Below are 19,705 nucleotides of genomic sequence, written 5' to 3'. Positions count from 1 at the left end.
CCGCTACACCTGTGCAGGACTGAAGGGGAGGAGCCGCTACACCTGTGCAGGACTGAAGGGGAGGAGCCGCTACACCTGTGCAGGACTGAAGGGGAGGAGCCGCTACACCTGTGCAGGACTGAAGGGGAGGAGCCGCTACACCTGTGCAGGACTGAAGGGGAGGAGCCGCTACACCTGTGCAAGACTGAAGGAGAGGAGCCGCTACACCTGTGCAAGACTGAAGGGGAGGAGCCGCTACACCAGTGCAAGACTGAAGGGGAGGAGCCGCTACACCAGTGCAAGACTGAAGGGGAGGAGCCGCTACGCCTGTGCAAGACTGAAGGGGAGGAGCCGCTACACCTGTGCAAGACTGAAGGGGAGGAGCCGCTACACCTGTGCAAGACTGAAGGGGAGGAGCCAGTACACCTGTGCAAGACTGAAGGGGAGGAGCCGGTACAACTGTGCAAGACTGAAGGGGAGGAGCCGGTACACCTGTGCAAGACTGAAGGGGAGGAGCCGGTACACCTGTGCAAGACTGAAGGGGAGGAGCCAGGACAACTGTGCAAGACTGAAGGGGAGGAGCCAGTACACCTGTGCAAGACTGAAGGGAAGGCCGGAGGGAGGATTTAACGCCCATTTATTCCAGTGCTTTTGTATGCATTGTGCTGCATTTTTGATACATTGTTGTACCCAGTTGACACGCTCTACTAATCATCACTGCGCGCTTGCTGGAAATGCACCAAATATACAGCACAGTAAAGTCTATAGCAGAGAACTCTGCCTAAAGGAAAACTCCGGTTTTGTTAACAATTGATGCAGCTCATAAAACCTCGGCACAGTCTGCGTCTATTAAGAGGCACTTTCCTATTCCAGGCTGGAATTGCTAGGATACCTCTAAATGCCAAAGATTTGTAAGTGGGCCTCGGGGCTAAACAAAAAAATGACACATACTATGCAGTCTGTCAATAACATTTATAGGGCAGTTATTGTTGTTTCAAGTCTCCCTTTAACAGGTCAATCTGTCAAGTAAAAGTGGCAGTTAGGGCTCATTCACACCGGTGGTTGAGGGGTGGTAAACCCCAGCGGTTGAGCCTAGTTTTTTTTTATGTTTTACTAGGCAGCTGCAGGAGGAATTACACTCCATTGTCTTTAGCGGGTGTCGCATCTGCCAAGCACAACCTGTTCAAATGAATGGGGCTGCTCTGCGTGTGCCACGCTTGTGGTTGTGGTGCGCTGATCAAGGGGGGTTACCCTGTGTTCACACCTAAGCATTTTCCGCAGCTTTTTCCAGAAACGCACTACAGTTCATTTACCATGATTTCCTATAGGACACATCTCCATTTTTTGGAAAGGGTCAGGGACTTTTTTTTTTTAGACGCAAAAAAACTGCGTTTTTGGTTCTATAGACTTCAATGGAGAAGCTGCAGAAAAGCTTGTAGTGCTTTTTTTTTTTTTGCATTTTAATTTGCCTAGCAACAAGAAAAAAAAATAATGTAAAAATAAAACGCAGCAAAAAATGCACCGCAAAAAAGCAGTGCAGAAACTGATCAAACGCAAACGGCATAGGTGTGAACCGAGCCTTAATGCAGGCAGTGAAGGTGATACAACACCTCCTCACCACCTGTAAGCGCCCAGATTGCAGATCCGAATCTGTATGCCGTAAGGGAGGGACACATTTAAGAATGTTGCAAATAAAAAGTTCATTGTTAGGGTTTACATGAACTTTAAGGTTGCATCGGCATTAATTGGCTCCTGGGGGCCACAGAAGCTGCTTTAAAACTACGCTAGACTGATTCTTGTATGGAAAAAAAGGTCATATATTGAGGAGGAGTGGATCGCCTAACCCTAAAATATCAAGAAAGGGACCTGGTTGTGGTCCTAGGCCGCTGCTTCTCAGATCACAATGGATGGAACGTTCATCAGATGACCTGTTTTTGTTTGTGGAGATGGAGCCCCCCCTTCCATTCGGGACATGACATTATATATTGAGGAAGTGTGGAATCCCAACACGAAGCCTAACCCTAATATGACTTTATAAAGAAAGGGACCTGGTTGTGGTCCTAGGCCGCTGCTTCTCTGATCATGGTGGATGGATGAATCATCAGATGACCCGTTCTTGTTTGTGGAGACGGAGCCCCCCCTTTCATTTGGGACATGACATTATATATTGAGGAAGTGTAGAATCCCAACACGAAGCCTAACCCTAATATGGCTTTATCAAGAAAGGGACCTGGTTGTGGTCCTAGGCTGCTGACTCTCAGATCACGATGGATGGAACGTTCATCAGATGACCTGTTTTTGTTTGTGGAGACGGAGCCCCCCCTTTCATTTGGGACATGACATTCTATATTGAGGAAGTGTAGAATCCCAACACGAAGCCTAACCCTAATATGGATTTATCAAGAAAGGGACCTGGTTGTGGTCCTAGGCCGCTGCTTCTCTGATCACGATGGATGGATGAATCATCAGATGACCTGTTCTTGTTTGTGGAGACGGAGCCCCCCCTTCCATTCGGGACATGACATTATATATTGAGGAAGTGTAGAATCCCAACACGAAGCCTAACCCATATATGGCTTTATCAAACAGGGGATGTGGTTGTGGTTCTAGGCTGCTGACTCTCAGATCACGATGGATGGAGCGTTCATCAGATGATCTGCTCTTAGCTAAGAACAATCTTTGTTAAGAACATCAAGTACAGCCCAAGGGTTTCAGGAGAAAGGCCTCCCTGTTAGTCCCGAGGAAGAGGGGACGCAGTTCCCTGAAAAGCAACCACTGTACTTGATGTTCTTCACCAATAAAGATTGTAAACAAATCATTAGGCTACATCAGTGTTTCTCAACCTTTTTTCAGTCAAGGCACCCTTTAAAATTATGGACAGTCTTGAGGTGCCCCATTCTAAAATGTGAAAAACTATTCTAATAGTTCTATATAACGCAGCAACATCCACACATGTAGGACACCCAACATTAGAGGTGATTTATACATTAAATACATTTTTGCTCACTGGTACTGACTAGTATCCCAGTGTTTCTCTTCTCCCTCAGTTTTTCTCCATCACTGAGCTAATGTGACCCCAGCACTGATGGAGAGGAGCGGGGGAGGGTCAAACTAGGATGCTGTGTAGGCAACTAACATCCTTCTTATCAACTAATGAGGTCATTGGTAGTCAGGACACCGGTAGTTAAAAGGTCGTAATGGTGCACAATGAAAACCTGTGGCTTTGTGCAACTAAAAGGCAGACTTGTTCCACCCACTGCCTTGTATATAAGTTTTGGGCAATTTTTAGACGTTTTGCCAAGGCACCCCTGAAGAAGCCTCAAGGCACCCCATTCACCCCAGGAATTCCATCCACCTCAATCAGAAAGTCAGCAGCCTAGGACCACAACGATGTCCCATTTTTGTCATGTTAGGCTTAGTGTTGGGGTTCCACTCTTTCTCCATATAGAATGTCACGTTCCCAACTAAAGAGGGGCTCCTAACCCCACACCCAAGAAGGTCATCTGATGAACGATCCATCTACCATGGTCAGAAAGGCAGCAACCTAGGACCACAACCAGGTCCCTTTGTTGTTATAAAGCCATGTTAAGCTCAGTGTTGGGGTTCCACTCTTCCTCAATATACACTCACTGGCCACTTTATTAGCTACACCTTGCTAATGCCAAGAAAACATCCCCCACACCATGACACCACCACCAGCCTGAACCGTTGATACAAGGCAGGATGGGTCCATGCTTTCATGTTGTTTACGCCAAATTCTGACCCTACCATCTGAATGTCGCAGCAACCAGTCTGCCCGTTCTCCTCTGACGTCTGACATGAACAACTGCAGCTTACTGGATATTTTCACTTTTTCTGACCATTCTCTGTAAACCTTAGAGATGGTTGTGCGTGAAAATCCAAGAAGATCAGCAGTTTTTTAAATACTCAGACCAGCCCGTCTGGCACCATAAACCATGTCACATGCTCAGTCACTTCAATTCCCTTTCTTCCCCTATCCTGATGCTCAGTTTGAACTTCAGCAAGTCGTCTTCATCACGTCTACAGGCCTAAAGGCATTGAGCTGCTGCCATGTGATTTATTCTTCTTTATTATTTATTTCAGGTACTTGTATAGCATTGTCAATTAACATATATATATTGTACATTCACATCAGTCCCTAACCCTCAAGGGGTGTACAATCTAAGGTCCCCAACTCACATTCATACATACACATACTAGGGACAATTTTGACAGGAGCCAATTAACCTACCTGCATGTCTTTGGAGTGTGGGAGGAAACGGAGTAACGGGGAGAACATGCAAACTCCAGGCAGGTGGTGCCATGGTTGGGATTTGAACCAATGACCCTAGTACTGCCAGGAGAAGTGCTAACCACTTAGCCACTGTGCTGCCCATGATTAGCAATTTGTGTTACCAAGCAATAGAACAGAAGTACCTAATAAAGTGGCCGGTGAGTGTAGAATGTCATGTCTCTGACTAAAGAGAACTCCTGACCCCACACCCAAAACTCCGCTCATCGGGTCCAAAAACTTTTTCTACACAGTCGGTCAACTGGAGGTCAATTCTGGTGTAATTTTGCAGAAATCGCTGAGTTCATCCCTAGTGCGCTATAAACGTTCTCCTCATCTCCACTTATCTGTTCAGATGTTGGTCCATTTACCCTTCACCCCCCACCCCCCCAAGAGTGATTAGCCACCACAAGAATAAAAACGCCACATAAAACCCAGTGTGACTGAAGGAGGAAAACCATTTAGCAATATGAAGGATTTAATAACGGAAGGCACAGAAGGAGGAAAGAGCAATCTGTAGACGAGAAGGTGAACTTTCAGCTCTGAGAAAAACTCGACAAGGTTTATCGAAGGCCCAAGACGTCTTAATGCAAACACAGCACAATCCAAGCAATAAAGCGAGTACATTGGCATTTTCCAAGTTTATTGATTCCCACACAGCAATTCAATTAGTTACTTATTGAAAAACATCCTTAACACTTCCCTCCCGCTGCCAAGACACAATACAGTGCACGCCGGCCCAAATTAAAACACTAGGCAAATATTACAGCCTGCCGTGAGCCTGATAACATAAGTCACGGTATGTGAAGCTGACATAAAATATTCACAAATTTGGGGAGAAAAAAAAAGGCAGCAGTAAGTCTACATAAGCAGTCGCCAGAACACGGTCTGTTTGCAATCAGGGAGGCATGTTAGGCCCTGTATACATGTAGCCGCTCAGATTCGAGTATATTTACATATATACAGGGGTGGACTGACAACTCATGGGGCCCCCGGGCAATAGGGGATCATGGGGCCCCTGTGTCCTTGCCCAAACTCAAAAAAGCCTATGAAAAAGGTACCAGGGGCATCTCATGGGGCCCCCTACTGACCCTAGGCCCTCGGGCAGTGCCCGAGTTTCCAAATGGTCAGTCCACCCCTGGGCATGCTCAGTTTTAGGGCTTGACATGTTTGGTGTCTATCAACTCGACACAGCCCAAATATTCTACATTTTACCGAACAAATCTGATAATATATTATGTTTCTGTGCACAAAAATTAACATTAATGCATTTTTTACTGAAAATGTGGGTTTAATATACCATTGCACTTATGTCATGTAATGTAAAATTAGAGTTTCCAAATAGTCAGTCCGCCCCTGCATATATAGTATATGTGTACAGCCACCATCTGCCATTGATTTCTAAAGGCCGACTGGCGAGGCACTACACAGGTCACTCACGGCAAAGAAAATTCAGCCATATTGTACGCAATGTGGCCATTTGTTGTCATGTGTATGAAGCATTAGGCTCCATGTACACGGGACATTTGGAAAACACTTCTGAACGATGAAAACTGACTGCTGGAAAATGTAGGTTAAAAAAAGTCTGTTTAGCCGCGTTTGCATACCGCGTTTATGAGCGTTTGCGTTTAGAAGCGTTTTTTAACCCCTTCACGCCTAAGGGTTTAAACAAATCTAAATGCCTAAACACAATTTTGCAACGTTGACCTGTGTTCGTAAAACCGTACATATCATCACAACTACTTTATACATCCAGGTGGATTATTGTTTCTTCAGGACAAATTGGACTTTCATTTGGTGGTGAATGGTAATGGATATCTCCTGATTTTTTATTATCAATGGAAATCTGGCCCAAAATAGTAAAAAAAAAATAGTTTTTTCATTTAGCTGTGCGTTTCTTGTTATTACCATAACCTACCACCATAGAACAACCCAAAATAAATTCTCCAGCTCTTCAGGATCGCAGCGATACCATATATGTGTATGTTATTTGTTGTTTGTACCCGTAGTACAGCCCAGAAACAATACTGCACATTTTGGTTTGGTCTTTTTTACCTAAAACACACTGATACCAAATTTTTTTTTAAATCATGACCTTTTGACCTTGACCTTTGACCCTGACCCAAACACTAACCCTGGCACTGAACTAGATCAAACCTTGATCTAGGTATTTTTTCTTTATTTTTTAATGTTTATTTAAACAAACATTTTTTTCCCCTCTATGCCAGGAGTTAGAAAGATACAAAGTATTTCTCTCCTCCATTCATAGAAAAAAAGAGAAAAAAAACAAGGGGGCCAGGCTGTACAGTGACTGATCACTGTGATAGCCAATCAGAGGCTATCACAGCGATCATGTGACTGGGAATCGGGAGTCCCAGGTCCCGATCGTTAGAACGGGACCCAGTGCTCTCAGTGACACTGCGGCCTTTGTGCTGGGAGCGCGCCGTGCAGCACGCTCCCAGCAAAATGACAGGTACGCAAATATGCGGCCCCAGGGAAAAAAGCCCAGTTCTGTGAGGCCGCATATTTGTGTTACCTGGGTGTCAAGAGGTAAAGATAACCTCAGGAGGCCTTCCCAAATGCCCAGAATGCACTGAAAAACAGTAAAAAATTAACTATTTCAGACATTTTGAGAGAAATAGAGAGAGCAGAAGCAGAGAGAGCAGTATGTGTTGAGATGACCTGTCTTTTCTGGTTGTAGTCACCATGGATCCCATCATGAGCATAATGCGGCGCGTTCTACCATTTTATCCTTCACAAAACCTGGAACTGACTGCGCTGGTGTGCCGGGTCCATTTGAATACATGGAAAATTCTTTGCATGCATTTCTGATGATAAATGCACAGTGCATTACATCCCAGTGACATCTTACTCTTGACCCCTGCATTGCATGTTACAGACTACCGACAGCCTGCCAGTTACAGACTACCGACAGCCTGCCAGTTACAGACTACCGACAGCCTGCCAGTTACAGACTACCGACAGCCTGCCAGTTACAGACTACCGACAGCCTGCCAGTTACAGACTACCGACAGCCTGCCAGTTACATACTACCGACACCCTGCCAGTTTCATACTACCGACAGCCTGCCAGTTACATACTACCGACACCCTGCCAGTTACATACTACCGACAGCCTGCCAGTTACATACTACCGACAGCCTGCCAGTTACATACTACCGACACCCTGCCAGTTACATACTACTGACCTTTGCCTCTACGTTTCTTACTGCTGCCATTATATCAGAGTCTGCCATTATCCCAGAGTCTTCCATGACCTAACACAATAGCAGTCTCACAACTCCAGAGTTATAGTAGGAATACCTTTTAAAGTGGATCTAAACTAAATTCAGCTATAACAGCTTTAAGGAGACAGATTTGAAATAACAGAGAAGCTCAAATACTTTTCATAGGGAAAACGCTGCTCCAGTGTTTCTCCAGTGTTGCTCACATGACCACAGCCCAAGAATTTGGGGACAAGTTCCTAGTTAATAAGAAGAGTAATGCTCCGTACACACGATAAGAAAATCATACAAAAAATTTTGCAGAATCACTGATCGAACGATTTTCTCTTCATTGATGAGCAGGACGTTTTAACCGATAACGATATTGTGAATGAAAAACTCCGGTTGAACAACAGTGAAAATTGTTGTTGTTTCGCATACGAACGACCGATTTTCTATGTGGTGGTATGACGGTCGTACGACAAAAAATCTATCAAGCAAGATCACGCATGAGCGGAAACAGAAGATGACCCAGATGTTTATGTCCAAGGAATCTTCATAAACACAAACGAAAAATCCAAATGTTAAAAGTCGATTGGCCGATATGGAACAGTTAAAAAAATGCTTCTAAACGCAATCGCTTATAAACGCGGTTAGCTGCGTTTACAAGCATTTTCAAGCGTTTGGCATTTGAAACGATGATAAAATCTACTCCTGAATGCAAGTTTGGTGCATTCAAAAAAACGACTGTAAACGGATATGTGTACATGGACACATAGGAAAACAATAGGGAGAGTTCAGGGGCTGCAGAAAAAAAAACGCTGAACAGCACCTGAACATCAGTTTATCAGCTGCAGTGTACATGAGCACCTTAACTTCACACCTTTACACCTGTATGAGCTTGCTGGGCATCCCATTCCAAAAGCAAGGCCTTTGGCATGGAGTTCCTTCCTTTTGTAACTATAACATCCTCAACTCCTATGAGAAGGCTTTCCACAAGATTTTGGAGGGTGTATGTAGGACTTTGTGCCCACTTGTGAGGTCAGGTACTAAGTTTGGGTGAGAAGACCTGGATCACCATCAGCATTCCAATTCATCCCAAAGGTGTTCAGTAGGGTTGAGGTCAGGGCTCTGTACAGGACACTCAAGTTCCTCCACCCCAAACTGGCCAAACCATGTCTTTATGAAGCTGGCTTTGTACACAGGTCGTGTGTCATGTCATGGTGGAACAGAAAAAGGTCTTCACCAAACGGTTACAAGGCTGGAAGAACACAATTCTCTACAATATCTTTGTATGTTGTAACATCAACAGAACCCTTCGTTGGAAACACCTGAACTCAATCATCTGAAGGGGTGTTCACCAGCCACACAGTGTATTTGTGCCATCTGACATTGCTATGGACTGGTAGTGAGGAGCAGGAGCTCAGAAGCTGGTAAGGTTTGCATAACCCAACATCCCATTTTCAAGGCTCTTGGGGCAATCTAAAAAGATATTCTAACCCCTGCACTGTGCTTTACATACTACTGACTCCTGCATTGTGTGTTACACAATAATGACCTCTGAACACTGTGGTACCCAAGTGTGTGGGTGGGGTCTAGAGCGCCCATGCACGTGGGTGGGGTCTAGAGCGCCCGTGCACATGGGCGCTCTAGACCCCACCCACACGCACCTTTGGGTTTGCACACAGGTCGTGTGTCATGCCATGGTGGAACAGAAAAGGGTCTTCACCAAACGGTTACTACAAGGCTGGAAGAACACAATTATCTACAATGTCGTATGTTGTAACATCAACAGAACCCTTCGTTGGAAACACCTGAACTCAATCATCTGAAGGGGTGTTCATCAGCCACACTATCAGGGATTCCAAGTTTTGCTACGGCGCACAGGTCTGCGCATGTGCGGAATCCCGATGCGGACAAGCGTGCGGGCACCCGCGACAAACAACAGCGGCCAGGCATGCTCACTCACGCACGCGCGCCTGGAACCAATGACAGCTCAGGGCGCACTATTTAAACCGGCTCTAAAAATGCTCAAATTGCCATATGGTCTTATTCCTTGTTGTTCCCGTTCCTGTGAGAGTTTTCCTGTTGTTGCCGAACCCTGCTTGATCCTGACCATTGCTGACCTTCTCCTGCCATGACCCCTGGCTCGTTTGACCATTCTTCTGCTTATTCCCGATTGATCTCCTGCTGCTGAACCTGGCCTGTGACCTGACGACTCTCTGCCTGCTGCTCTGTACCGCTTTGCCTCCACCATTACCGACCCGGCCTGTCTGACTCCGCTATTGTTCCAGTGTGTGCTCCGTCCATCCATCCTGCATGGACCGCTCTGCCTCTTCACATCAGGTTCTCATCCTGCTACGTGCCACTGGTGGTCCGCTCTACCACAGCTGGGTGTACTCAAGGGCCGCGACCGGGTCTCAGTCTGCTCCAAGTCCATCCCCACCATCAGGGGCTCTGGTGAACAAGCAGATTGGGGCTTAGACTCTGCGCCCTGGGGAAAGCTGGTCTGTGGAGCGCTAGAGCTACCGTAGGTAGGTACCTGACTCACACAGTGCATTTGTGCCATCCGACATTGCTATGGACTGGTAGTGAGGAGCAGGAGCTCAGAAGCTGGTAAGGTTTGCATAACCCAACATCCCATTTTCAAGGCTCTTGGGGCAATCTAAAAAGATATTCTAACCCCTGCACTGTGCTTTACATACTACTGACTCCTGCATTGTGTGTTACATAATAATGACCTCTGAACGCTGCGTTACCTAAGCGTGTGGGTGGAGTCTAGGGTGCCAGTGCACATGGGTGCTCTAGACCCCCACCCACACGTACCTTTGGCGGACAGCGCACCCATCAATGCCTGAGACCAGGAGGAGGCTGCAGTCATGTGAAACATCGAACATTAAGGCAGTTCCCTGGCTTAGAGCTGAGCTTACACTGTGGGCAGTAAACATAAAGAATTCCTCTGAAAATGTGGTGTTCCATATCACTGCACACTGTACCTTTAGTAGTTGCTGCATTAGGAGAGACGCACCAAGCCAGCACCCTCCCCACCAGTCTAACGTACCTCTGTTACCTCTCTCTCAGTAACAGAATGGGACCCGCTGAGCACATAGCAAGGACCTCGCTCACTGTTAACTCCGTCGCTTCTGTACCTTTGGGCAGGTCATAAATCTATGCTCATGGTTGCTATGGTAGAAGGACCGCTAGGGAGGGGGGAGCGGTAATGACCCCCTTGCCAGGTACCACGCCTACCACTAGTTGCTCATGTCTTAAACTTGTACTTGGTTACTCCTAGCCATGGCTGTTCTCTGACTTGCTGAGTTAAGCTCCTTTTTGATGTAGTGTAACCTCATGTAATGTGGCGTCATACCCGTATGTGCTTTACAGGCCCAGGGTCTTCAGAATACGCCAGAATCAACACGCACACCTTCGAAGAACTTCAGATCAGGCTCAAAATGATGAATGTATCTTTTACGGACGAAACTTTGCAATACAGTTCAATGTGAACAATTCCATTCCTTACGCTACCTGCCTAGTTTGGCAGCCCAGGCATACCTCCATGAGATAATAGTCCATGCAGATAGTCCCCACTGCTGGCTGTCGTCTGGAACCCATGATGTCGTCAACAGATTTTAGGACACAGTAGTCCGTCTTCCAACTTTAGTCTAGGCAGGAAAAAGTTCCTGGACCTCCCCCTTCCCCCTTTTTATATCACAGGTGGACTGTCTGAGACCCCAAAGCCTGGGAACCAACAATGGGCGGCTTTAAAACAAAAACAACAAGAAAAAAACTCACCCAAGCTCTGCTGCTTTGTGAGAGGAATGGGAGCGGAAAGCTGGTGCTCAGGCTGGAACGTTCACTTCAAGATATGTAGAAATATAACCTGCAACTTGATCATTTTTTCATAAAGAATCTTTAATGACATACAATACCTAACGCGTTTCGTCCAAAGCCTTCCTCATAGCATACCATACTTCATGCTCATGCAATGAAGAAAGCTTAGGCTGAAACACGTCCGCTTTTAAGGATCTTGTATCTCCTATTGTGTGCCAATAAAGATTCTTTATCAAGAAGTGACAGAGTTGCCGGCTATATTTCTACATATCTTGGAATGGGCAACTTTTTCCCTCCCCCCCCATCCTGGGTCAGCTAATAATCTTACTAAGCAGTGTCCAACCTGCTTACAAGAACATTACATACTGCTGACATCTGAACTCTGCGTTACTTACTCTTGACCCCTGCTCTGTGCGTTACATACTCCTCAGCCCTGCACTGTGCATTACATCCTACTGACATCTTACTCTTGACCCCTGCATTGCATGTTACATACTGCCGACAGCCTGCCAGTTACATACTGCCGACAGCCTGCCAGTTACATACTGCCGACAGCCTGCCAGTTACATACTGCCGACAGCCTGCCAGTTACATACTGCCGACAGCCTGCCAGTTACATACTGCCGACAGCCTGCCAGTTACATACTGCCGACAGCCTGCCAGTTACATACTGCCGACAGCCTGCCAGTTACATACTGCCGACAGCCTGCCAGTTACATACTACCGACAGCCTGCCAGTTACATACTACTGACCTTTGCCTCTACGTTACTTACTGCTGCCATTATATCAGAGTCTGCCATTATCCCAGAGTCTTCCATGACCTAACACAATAGCAGTCTCACAACTCCAGAGTTTCAGTAAAGTGGATCTAAACTAAATTCAGCTATAACAGCTTTAAGGAGACAGATTTGAAATAACAGAGAAGCTCAAATACTTTTCCTAGGGAAAGTGCTGCTCCAGTGTTTCTCCAGTGTTGCTCACATGACCACAGCCCAAGAATTTGGTGACAAATTCCTAGTTAATAAGAATTCTAAAGCCCCGTACACATGATAAGAAAATCATACAAAAAATTTAGCGGAATCACTGATCGAACGATTTTCTCTTCGTTGATGAGCAGGATGTTTTAACCGATAACGATATTGTGAATGAAAAAATCCGGTTGAACAACAGTGAAAATTGTTGTCGTTTCGCATACAAACGACCAATTTTCTATGCGGCGGTATGACGGTCGTACGACAAAAATCTATCAAGCGCGATCACGCATGAGTGGAAACAGAAGATGACCCGGATGTTTATGTCCGAGGAATCTTTGGAAACACGAACAAAAAATCCAAATGTTAAAAGTAGATCGGCCCAATGAGATGATGAAACCAGAATTCTGCAGATTATATTTTATGTATCATTTATGTATATAGGTCATGGAATAAACGATATTATACTCATTGCTGGTCATCGTAGTGTAGATCGCTCATTCTGGCCGGAAGGGCGTGGCTACAAGGTCACACGCACACCGCATCACTTCCACTTGTACGGAAGTTGTCAACACTACGTATTGCCTGACGAACAATTTTTTTAGATTGGATAATGTGGTGCCACAATTTTGACCAACGAACAAATGCCTCTCGGTCGTCGGATGATTGTTCGGTCGATTTTCTAATCGTGTATTCCCACCTTAAGCCACTGAATTAATCAATGATAACCTGGGGATTCTGCTAATATCACCAGCACCAGAGGGAGGCTGCAGCATCACTTTCTCCTAGAACCTTTAAGTAAACATTTGTGCAGAAGTCAGGATAATTCGGTGTCCCATCCATTTTACATCTGTCATCGATATTTGCCTTTGATCGTGCAGAGAACGGCCACAGCATATCAGCCACAGGTGTCGTATTGAGCAATCAACCTCATTGAGCAATAGCTGCATTTTCCCAACCACGGGGAATCATTTTTCTCACACATCTATTTTGATGAAGTCATCAATTTGACAAACAAAAGTTAAAAGATTTGCTTTGCTAAGCTAAAAAAATTGCAGCTCCCAAGTGCTGGAGAAAACCACAAGAGCAAAATGTATCAACTTTTACATTTCTCACAATTGGAATCCTTACAAACTGTCAGCCCGGGTTCAGACTGCTGCGGTGCGGCATATCGCACGTGATTCGCATCGCATTCCTGTGCAGATCACATGCGATTTGTGTGCGGTGCAATTTCAGCCATTCATTTTGTATGGCTCTAATCGCACCGCATCAAAAAGGCGCAGGATCCTTTCTTTGGTCCGCACTAGAATCAGATCGCATTAGGTATTCACATGCGATCCGATTCTTCAGAGCGCACCGCGTTTTGCAAACCGATTTCAGGGTGTTGTTAACTTAACATACACACCCGCAGCGGTTCGCATGAGCGGGGTGCGATTGTGATGTGGTGTGGAATTCGCACAGAAACCGGTGCAAATTCCGCACCACATCAGTGTGAATCCGGGCTGAATCTGCCTCACAGGACACCTTCCTTTAAAGCAGGGGTTGGCAACCTGTCAATCATGCCCAAGTGGTGGGCAGGATGTGACCCCACCGTGCCAGCTCCTGACCCTGCCTACCACCTTTTAGACCTCCATTCAGGACAGAAGTAGGCACTTCAGAGTCAAGGGAAGTCCTAGTCTCTTCCTCTGCTCTGATGTGTCATATGACACAGCCGAGGGGAGACCTTGGAGGACTTCTCTCTCTGCCGGCTGTCCCTGCATCGGAGGTCTTGTGAATGAAAGAAGGAGGGGGGATTTGTGCTGTGGTAACTGTGCATTACTTACTCCTGACACCTGCACTCTACTGCACTCTGTGCTACTCAACCCTGATTTATGTTCTGTTTTACTTACTAATGACCCCTGTACTGTGCGTTACTTACTCCTGACCTCTACATTGTGTGAGACTTAACCCTGACCTCTGCACACGATACTTGCCCCTACACTCTGTGCTACTCACTCCTGACTTATGCTCTGTGTTATGTACTATTGTCCCATGTACTGTGTGGTACTTACTCCTGACCACTGCACACTACATTGCTTACTTCTGACCCCTGCACTGCGCGTTTCATCCCACTGACCCCTGCACTGCGCGTTTCATCCCACTGACCCCTGCACTGCGCGTTTCATCCCACTGACCCCTGCACTGCGCGTTTCATCCCACTGACCCCTGCACTGCGCGTTTCATCCCACTGACCCCTGCACTGCGCGTTTCATCCCACTGACCCCTGCACTGCGCGTTTCATCCCACTGACCCCTGCACTGTGCACTACATGCTAAAGACTTAAAGCGGAGTTCCACTCATTCTGTCAAAAAATAAAAGTCAGCAGCTACAAAAACTGTAGCTGCTGACTTTTAAAAACCTGCACTTACCTGTCCCTCGGTCCCGTGGTGTGTCCCCCCGCAGCCCATTTCACCGGCCGTCCTGTATTCCAGGAGGCCGGCATCTTCAGTGTGGGCACCCGGCTGTGATAGTTTGCGGCTTTACAGCCAGGTGCCCACTGCGCATGCGTGAGTAGCGCTGCGCTTCATGAATGGTCCTGTCACGTGTCCCAAAACACTACAGGGAGAGAGGGCACCTTCCTTCCGCCTAGGCAATCGGACCGGAAGTGAGAGTGGGTACCTATCAAATTCGGGTACCTGCCACACCCCCCCCCCCCCGCCCCCCAAAGGTGCCAATCCTTAATGGGGAGCAGTCCTTAAAGTGGAACTTCCCCTTTTGGGTGGCGCTCCGCTTTAAAAACTGCATTATGTACTACTGACCCCTGCACTCCTAAATAACTACACCTAACTCTAAACATTACAAAATGCACTCCTGACCTCTGTACTCTGCGTTCATTACTACTGACCCCTGCACTCAGTGTTACTTGCTCCTGACCTCTGTGTTACAAACTACCGACCTCTGAACTCTGTATTAGTTACTATCGACCCCAGTACTCTGCATCACTCCTGATCTCTAAGTTACATACCATTGACCGCTGAAATATTCATACTACTGGCCTCTGCACTGTAAGTTACATACTCCTGACCTCAGCACTGTGCGTTACTCCTGACAGATTCCTGCACATATTCAAGGATCGAGGGGGTAATACCACACATGCGTGGCTAAAGCAGCAGTATTGTCTCAGCTCATGAAGTAAACACCCTCTGTACATATATATTGTACATTCACATCAGTCCCTAACCCTCAAGGGAGTACAATCTAAGGTCCCTAACTCACATTCATACATACACATACTAGGGACAATTTAGACAGGAGCCAATTCACCTAGCAGCATGTCTTTGGAGTGTGGGAGGAAACCAGAGTACCCGGAGGAAACCCACACAAGCACAGGGAGAACATGCAAACTCCAGGCAGGTGGTGCCGTGGTTGGGATTTGAACCAACTACCCAAGTACTGCCAGGGGGAAGTGCTAACCATTTAGCCACTGTGCTGCCCATTATTGCGAGTATCAGACTCCAGGCTCCAGTCATGCGTCATGTTTCCTGAATGCAAAAAAAAAACAAAAACGTGCGTCGTGTCTGTGGTGGCATTGATTGTTAATGACATTCCAAACGTGGTTAGCAGACACACACTTTGCGGCATGGCAAACAGAAACAAACGTGCAATAAAAACACATATTGAAAGTGTCTGACGCACCGCGCCTGAAAAGGGGCCGGAGCTTCTTTGGCATGTTTGCGCACATGGGGGCAGCCCATTCAAGACACAAGACAATCACGAAGGCCTCTTACACACAGGACTGATGTTTGAAAATCAGCTTTTTTTGGACATTTTGCGCATATTCACGTGTTTTTGTGCGAAAATACGTGCTGTCAGGGAACGAGAAGATCGCCACGACGCATGAATCTGCACGTGCGTAGGATCCCGACAAGACATAGAGGCAGGCGGGCACTAGGACCCAGGCGCGCCTGTCACCAATGACAGTGCTGGCAAGTACTAGGACCCAGGCGCGCCTGTCAGTGCCGGGCGGGCTATTTAAACCAGCTCTTGCAATGCTCACATTGCCGTATGGTCTTATTCCTGTGTTCCTGTTCCTAGTAACTGAGATTGCCTTTGTTGCCGAACCTGCCTGACCCGGATTATCGTGACTCTCTCCTGCCCTGATCCCTGGCTTGTCTGACCATTCTTCTGCTTTCTCCTGTTTACCTGACCCCCTGTTGCTGAACCTGGCCTGTGACCCGTTTATCCTTTTGCCTGCTGATCTGTAACGTCTGCCTCCGCTGTTACCGACCTGGCCTGTCTGACTACGTTACACACTACCTCTTCACATCTGGCTCTCACTTGTTACCTACCACTGGCTAATTCACCTCTACCACAGCTGGTTGAACTCGGGGGTCGCGACCTGGTCTCAGGCTGCTTCAAGTCCATCCCCACCATCAGGGGCTCTGGTGAAACAGCAGACTGAGGCTTCCGCGCCCTGAGGGATTCCGGCCTGTGGGTCGCTATAGGCTACCGCCAGTCGGTCCTTAACACGTGCGTTCGCACATTTACACGCACAATATATTCTTAGGGAAAATGCATTAATATTTATGCTCATTTGCACGTTTTCACACATTTGTGCGCACGCAGCATAAATTACAGATCAAGAATGCAAATTTTCTTTCTATTACTGAGGAATACACGGCGCTTGTTTACGCACCTGTGTGCACAGGCACATTATAAACAGTGGACTACATTTTTACCACAGTAAAAAAAAATAAAAAACTTTGCTGAGCTTTTTCAAGCTGCAGTGTGCAACAGGCCTATGTTTTTAAATAACTAAAAATCCCCCCCCCCCCATCGATTTTACATAGGACGTGTCAACTGCCAAAATAACAGACTGATAGTATAAAAGATAGACTGATATAATCAATAACAAATCAAACTGATACAATAATAATAGAAAAGAACAGACCAATATGATAAATACTATTTATATAACTGATAATAGACTGATATAATAAATGACAGATCAATATAATAATTTAAAAAATCAATAATATATATTATATATTGATATAAATCAATATATAATAGACTGACACAACGAATATTAGACTAATTAAATAAATAGCAGATCGGACTGATATAATAATAATAATAATCTGATATAACAAAGCAATATTTACATAATAAATAGACTGATATATTAACTAACAAATCATACCGGTATAATAATACAATAGAATAAACAGACCAATATAATAAATAATATTTATATAATTAATAGACCTATTCAATAAATAACAGATCAATACAATAATAAAAAAAACAATAATATATATTGATATAAATCAGTATATAATAGACTGACACAATGAATATTAGACTAATAAATAGCAGATTGGACTGATATTATTATAATAATAATCTGATATAGCAAAGCAAACTGGTATAATAAAACAATAGAATAAATAACAGATCAATATAATAATAAAAAAATAAATAAGATATATTGATCTAAATCCATATATAATAGACTGACCCAATGAATATTAGAATGATATTATTATTATAACAATCTGATACAACAAAGCAGTATTTGCATAATAAATGGGCCGATATATTAACTAACAAATCCTACCGATATAATACAATAGAATAATACAATATAAATATTTATATAATTAATAGACTTATTTAATAAATAACAGATCAATACAATAATAAAAAAAAAATCAATAATATATATGGATATAAATCAGTATATAATAAACTGACACAATGAATATTAGACTAATTAAACAGATCAGACTGATAATATTATAATAAATTTGATAAAACAAAGCAATATTTACATAATGAATAGAGCGATATATTAACAAATCCTACCGATATAATAATACAATAGAATAAATAACAGACCAATATAATAAATAATATTTATATAATTGATAATATACTTATTTAATAAATAATATATCACTACAATAATAAAAAGATCAATAATATATATTAATATAAATCAATATAGAACAGACTCACAATGAATATTAGACTGATTAAATTAACAGATCGGACAATAATTATTATAATAATCTGATATAACAAAGTAATATTTATATAATAAATAGCCCGATATATTAAATAACAGATCATACTGATAGAACATCTATGTAGTAAATAATATGGATATCAGTGATAGGAGATCAGTATAATAAATAGATATGACATATATTGGACTGATACAATAAACATTTGACGTATTTAATAAATAGCGGATGATCCTGATAAAATAATACCAATAATGTGACAGAACAAATAGCAGACGGATACATTATATAAGGTCCAGGTAGACTGAATTTACATTAGTCATTAGAAGCCCCCCTCCCCTCCCCCAGCTGAGCTCCCATCCTGCAGATATATCACCTCCGTAGACAGGAGCGATGTATGCACACAGTGTGTGATCACACCCAGGGCCAGACACGATCTGGCACCATCTATAGGCTGCTTACCAGGACCGAGAACTACAAGTCCCAGCAGACACTGTAGTCTATACAGGCCAGCAGAGACCCTGGAAGAGGAGAGGTCTGCGGTACAGGAGGCTGCAAAGAGATGTCTTGGTATGTCTGCCAAGAGACCCCCCCTTTCCCTGACACCCCTCACACACACTCACCCCTCTGCTGAAGCCATGGTGCCAACTGGACTTTGTCTGTCACATGACTTGAAGACTGTCACCTGACCAGCCGGCTGCGCTCCGCCCCTTCTAGAGGGAAGGGGCGGGGCGGAGCGTTCCAAGCCTCCTTCCCGCGTCTCCTACCAACCTTCGACTGCCAATAGGAGAAGAGCAGAGAGATACAATGTATCCGTTAGAGATAGATGTATGGATCAGACAGACAGACAGACAGACAGACAGACAGACAGACAGACAGACAGACAGACAGACAGACAGACAGACAGACAGACAGACAGACAGACAGACAGACAGACAGACAGACAGACAGACAGACAGACAGACAGACAGACAGACAGACAGACAGACAGACAGACAGACAGACAGACAGACAGACAGACAGACAGACAGACAGACAGACAGACAGACAGACAGACAGACAGACAGACAGACAGACAGACAGACAGACAGACAGACAGACAGACAGACAGACAGACAGACAGACAGACAGACAGACAGACAGACAGACAGACAGACAGACAGACAGACAGACAGACAGACAGACAGACAGACAGACAGACAGACAGACAGACAGACAGACAGACAGACAGACAGACAGACATCGATTTTGGATGGGTTGGTTGATGGATCTGAGATGGATAAAACTCAGCATGGGTGGAATTATTCAGTTGAAGACATCCTATGGAGTCTAGATAGATAGATAATGCCAATCAATCTGAGATGGATCGATTAAACGATCTGAGGTAGATCAGTGGATAGA

General features: G+C 44.9%; 1 protein-coding gene across 1 annotated transcript in view; it reads right to left on the bottom strand.

Annotated features, from left to right (window-relative positions):
• Window positions 1–19,026, bottom strand: part of PEPD (peptidase D) — a 241,348-nt gene extending 222,322 nt beyond the window's left edge. Inside the window, exon 1 of the mRNA XM_089659763.1 lies at window positions 18,928–19,026. Coding sequence (XP_089515889.1) covers window positions 18,928–18,944 — 17 coding nt within the window. The 5' untranslated portion in view covers window positions 18,945–19,026. The remainder of the gene's footprint in view (window positions 1–18,927) is intronic.
• Window positions 19,027–19,705: the final 679 nt, after the last annotated feature.

The sequence above is a fragment of the Staurois parvus genome, unplaced genomic scaffold (genome assembly GCF_062004578.1).
Source record: "Staurois parvus isolate SC_StPar_1 unplaced genomic scaffold, SC_StPar_1.0 ptg001183l, whole genome shotgun sequence".
Lineage (NCBI taxonomy): Eukaryota > Metazoa > Chordata > Amphibia > Anura > Ranidae > Staurois > Staurois parvus.
Note: the sequence above shows the minus strand (reverse complement) of the source record. Positions and strands in the feature narration are given on the sequence as shown.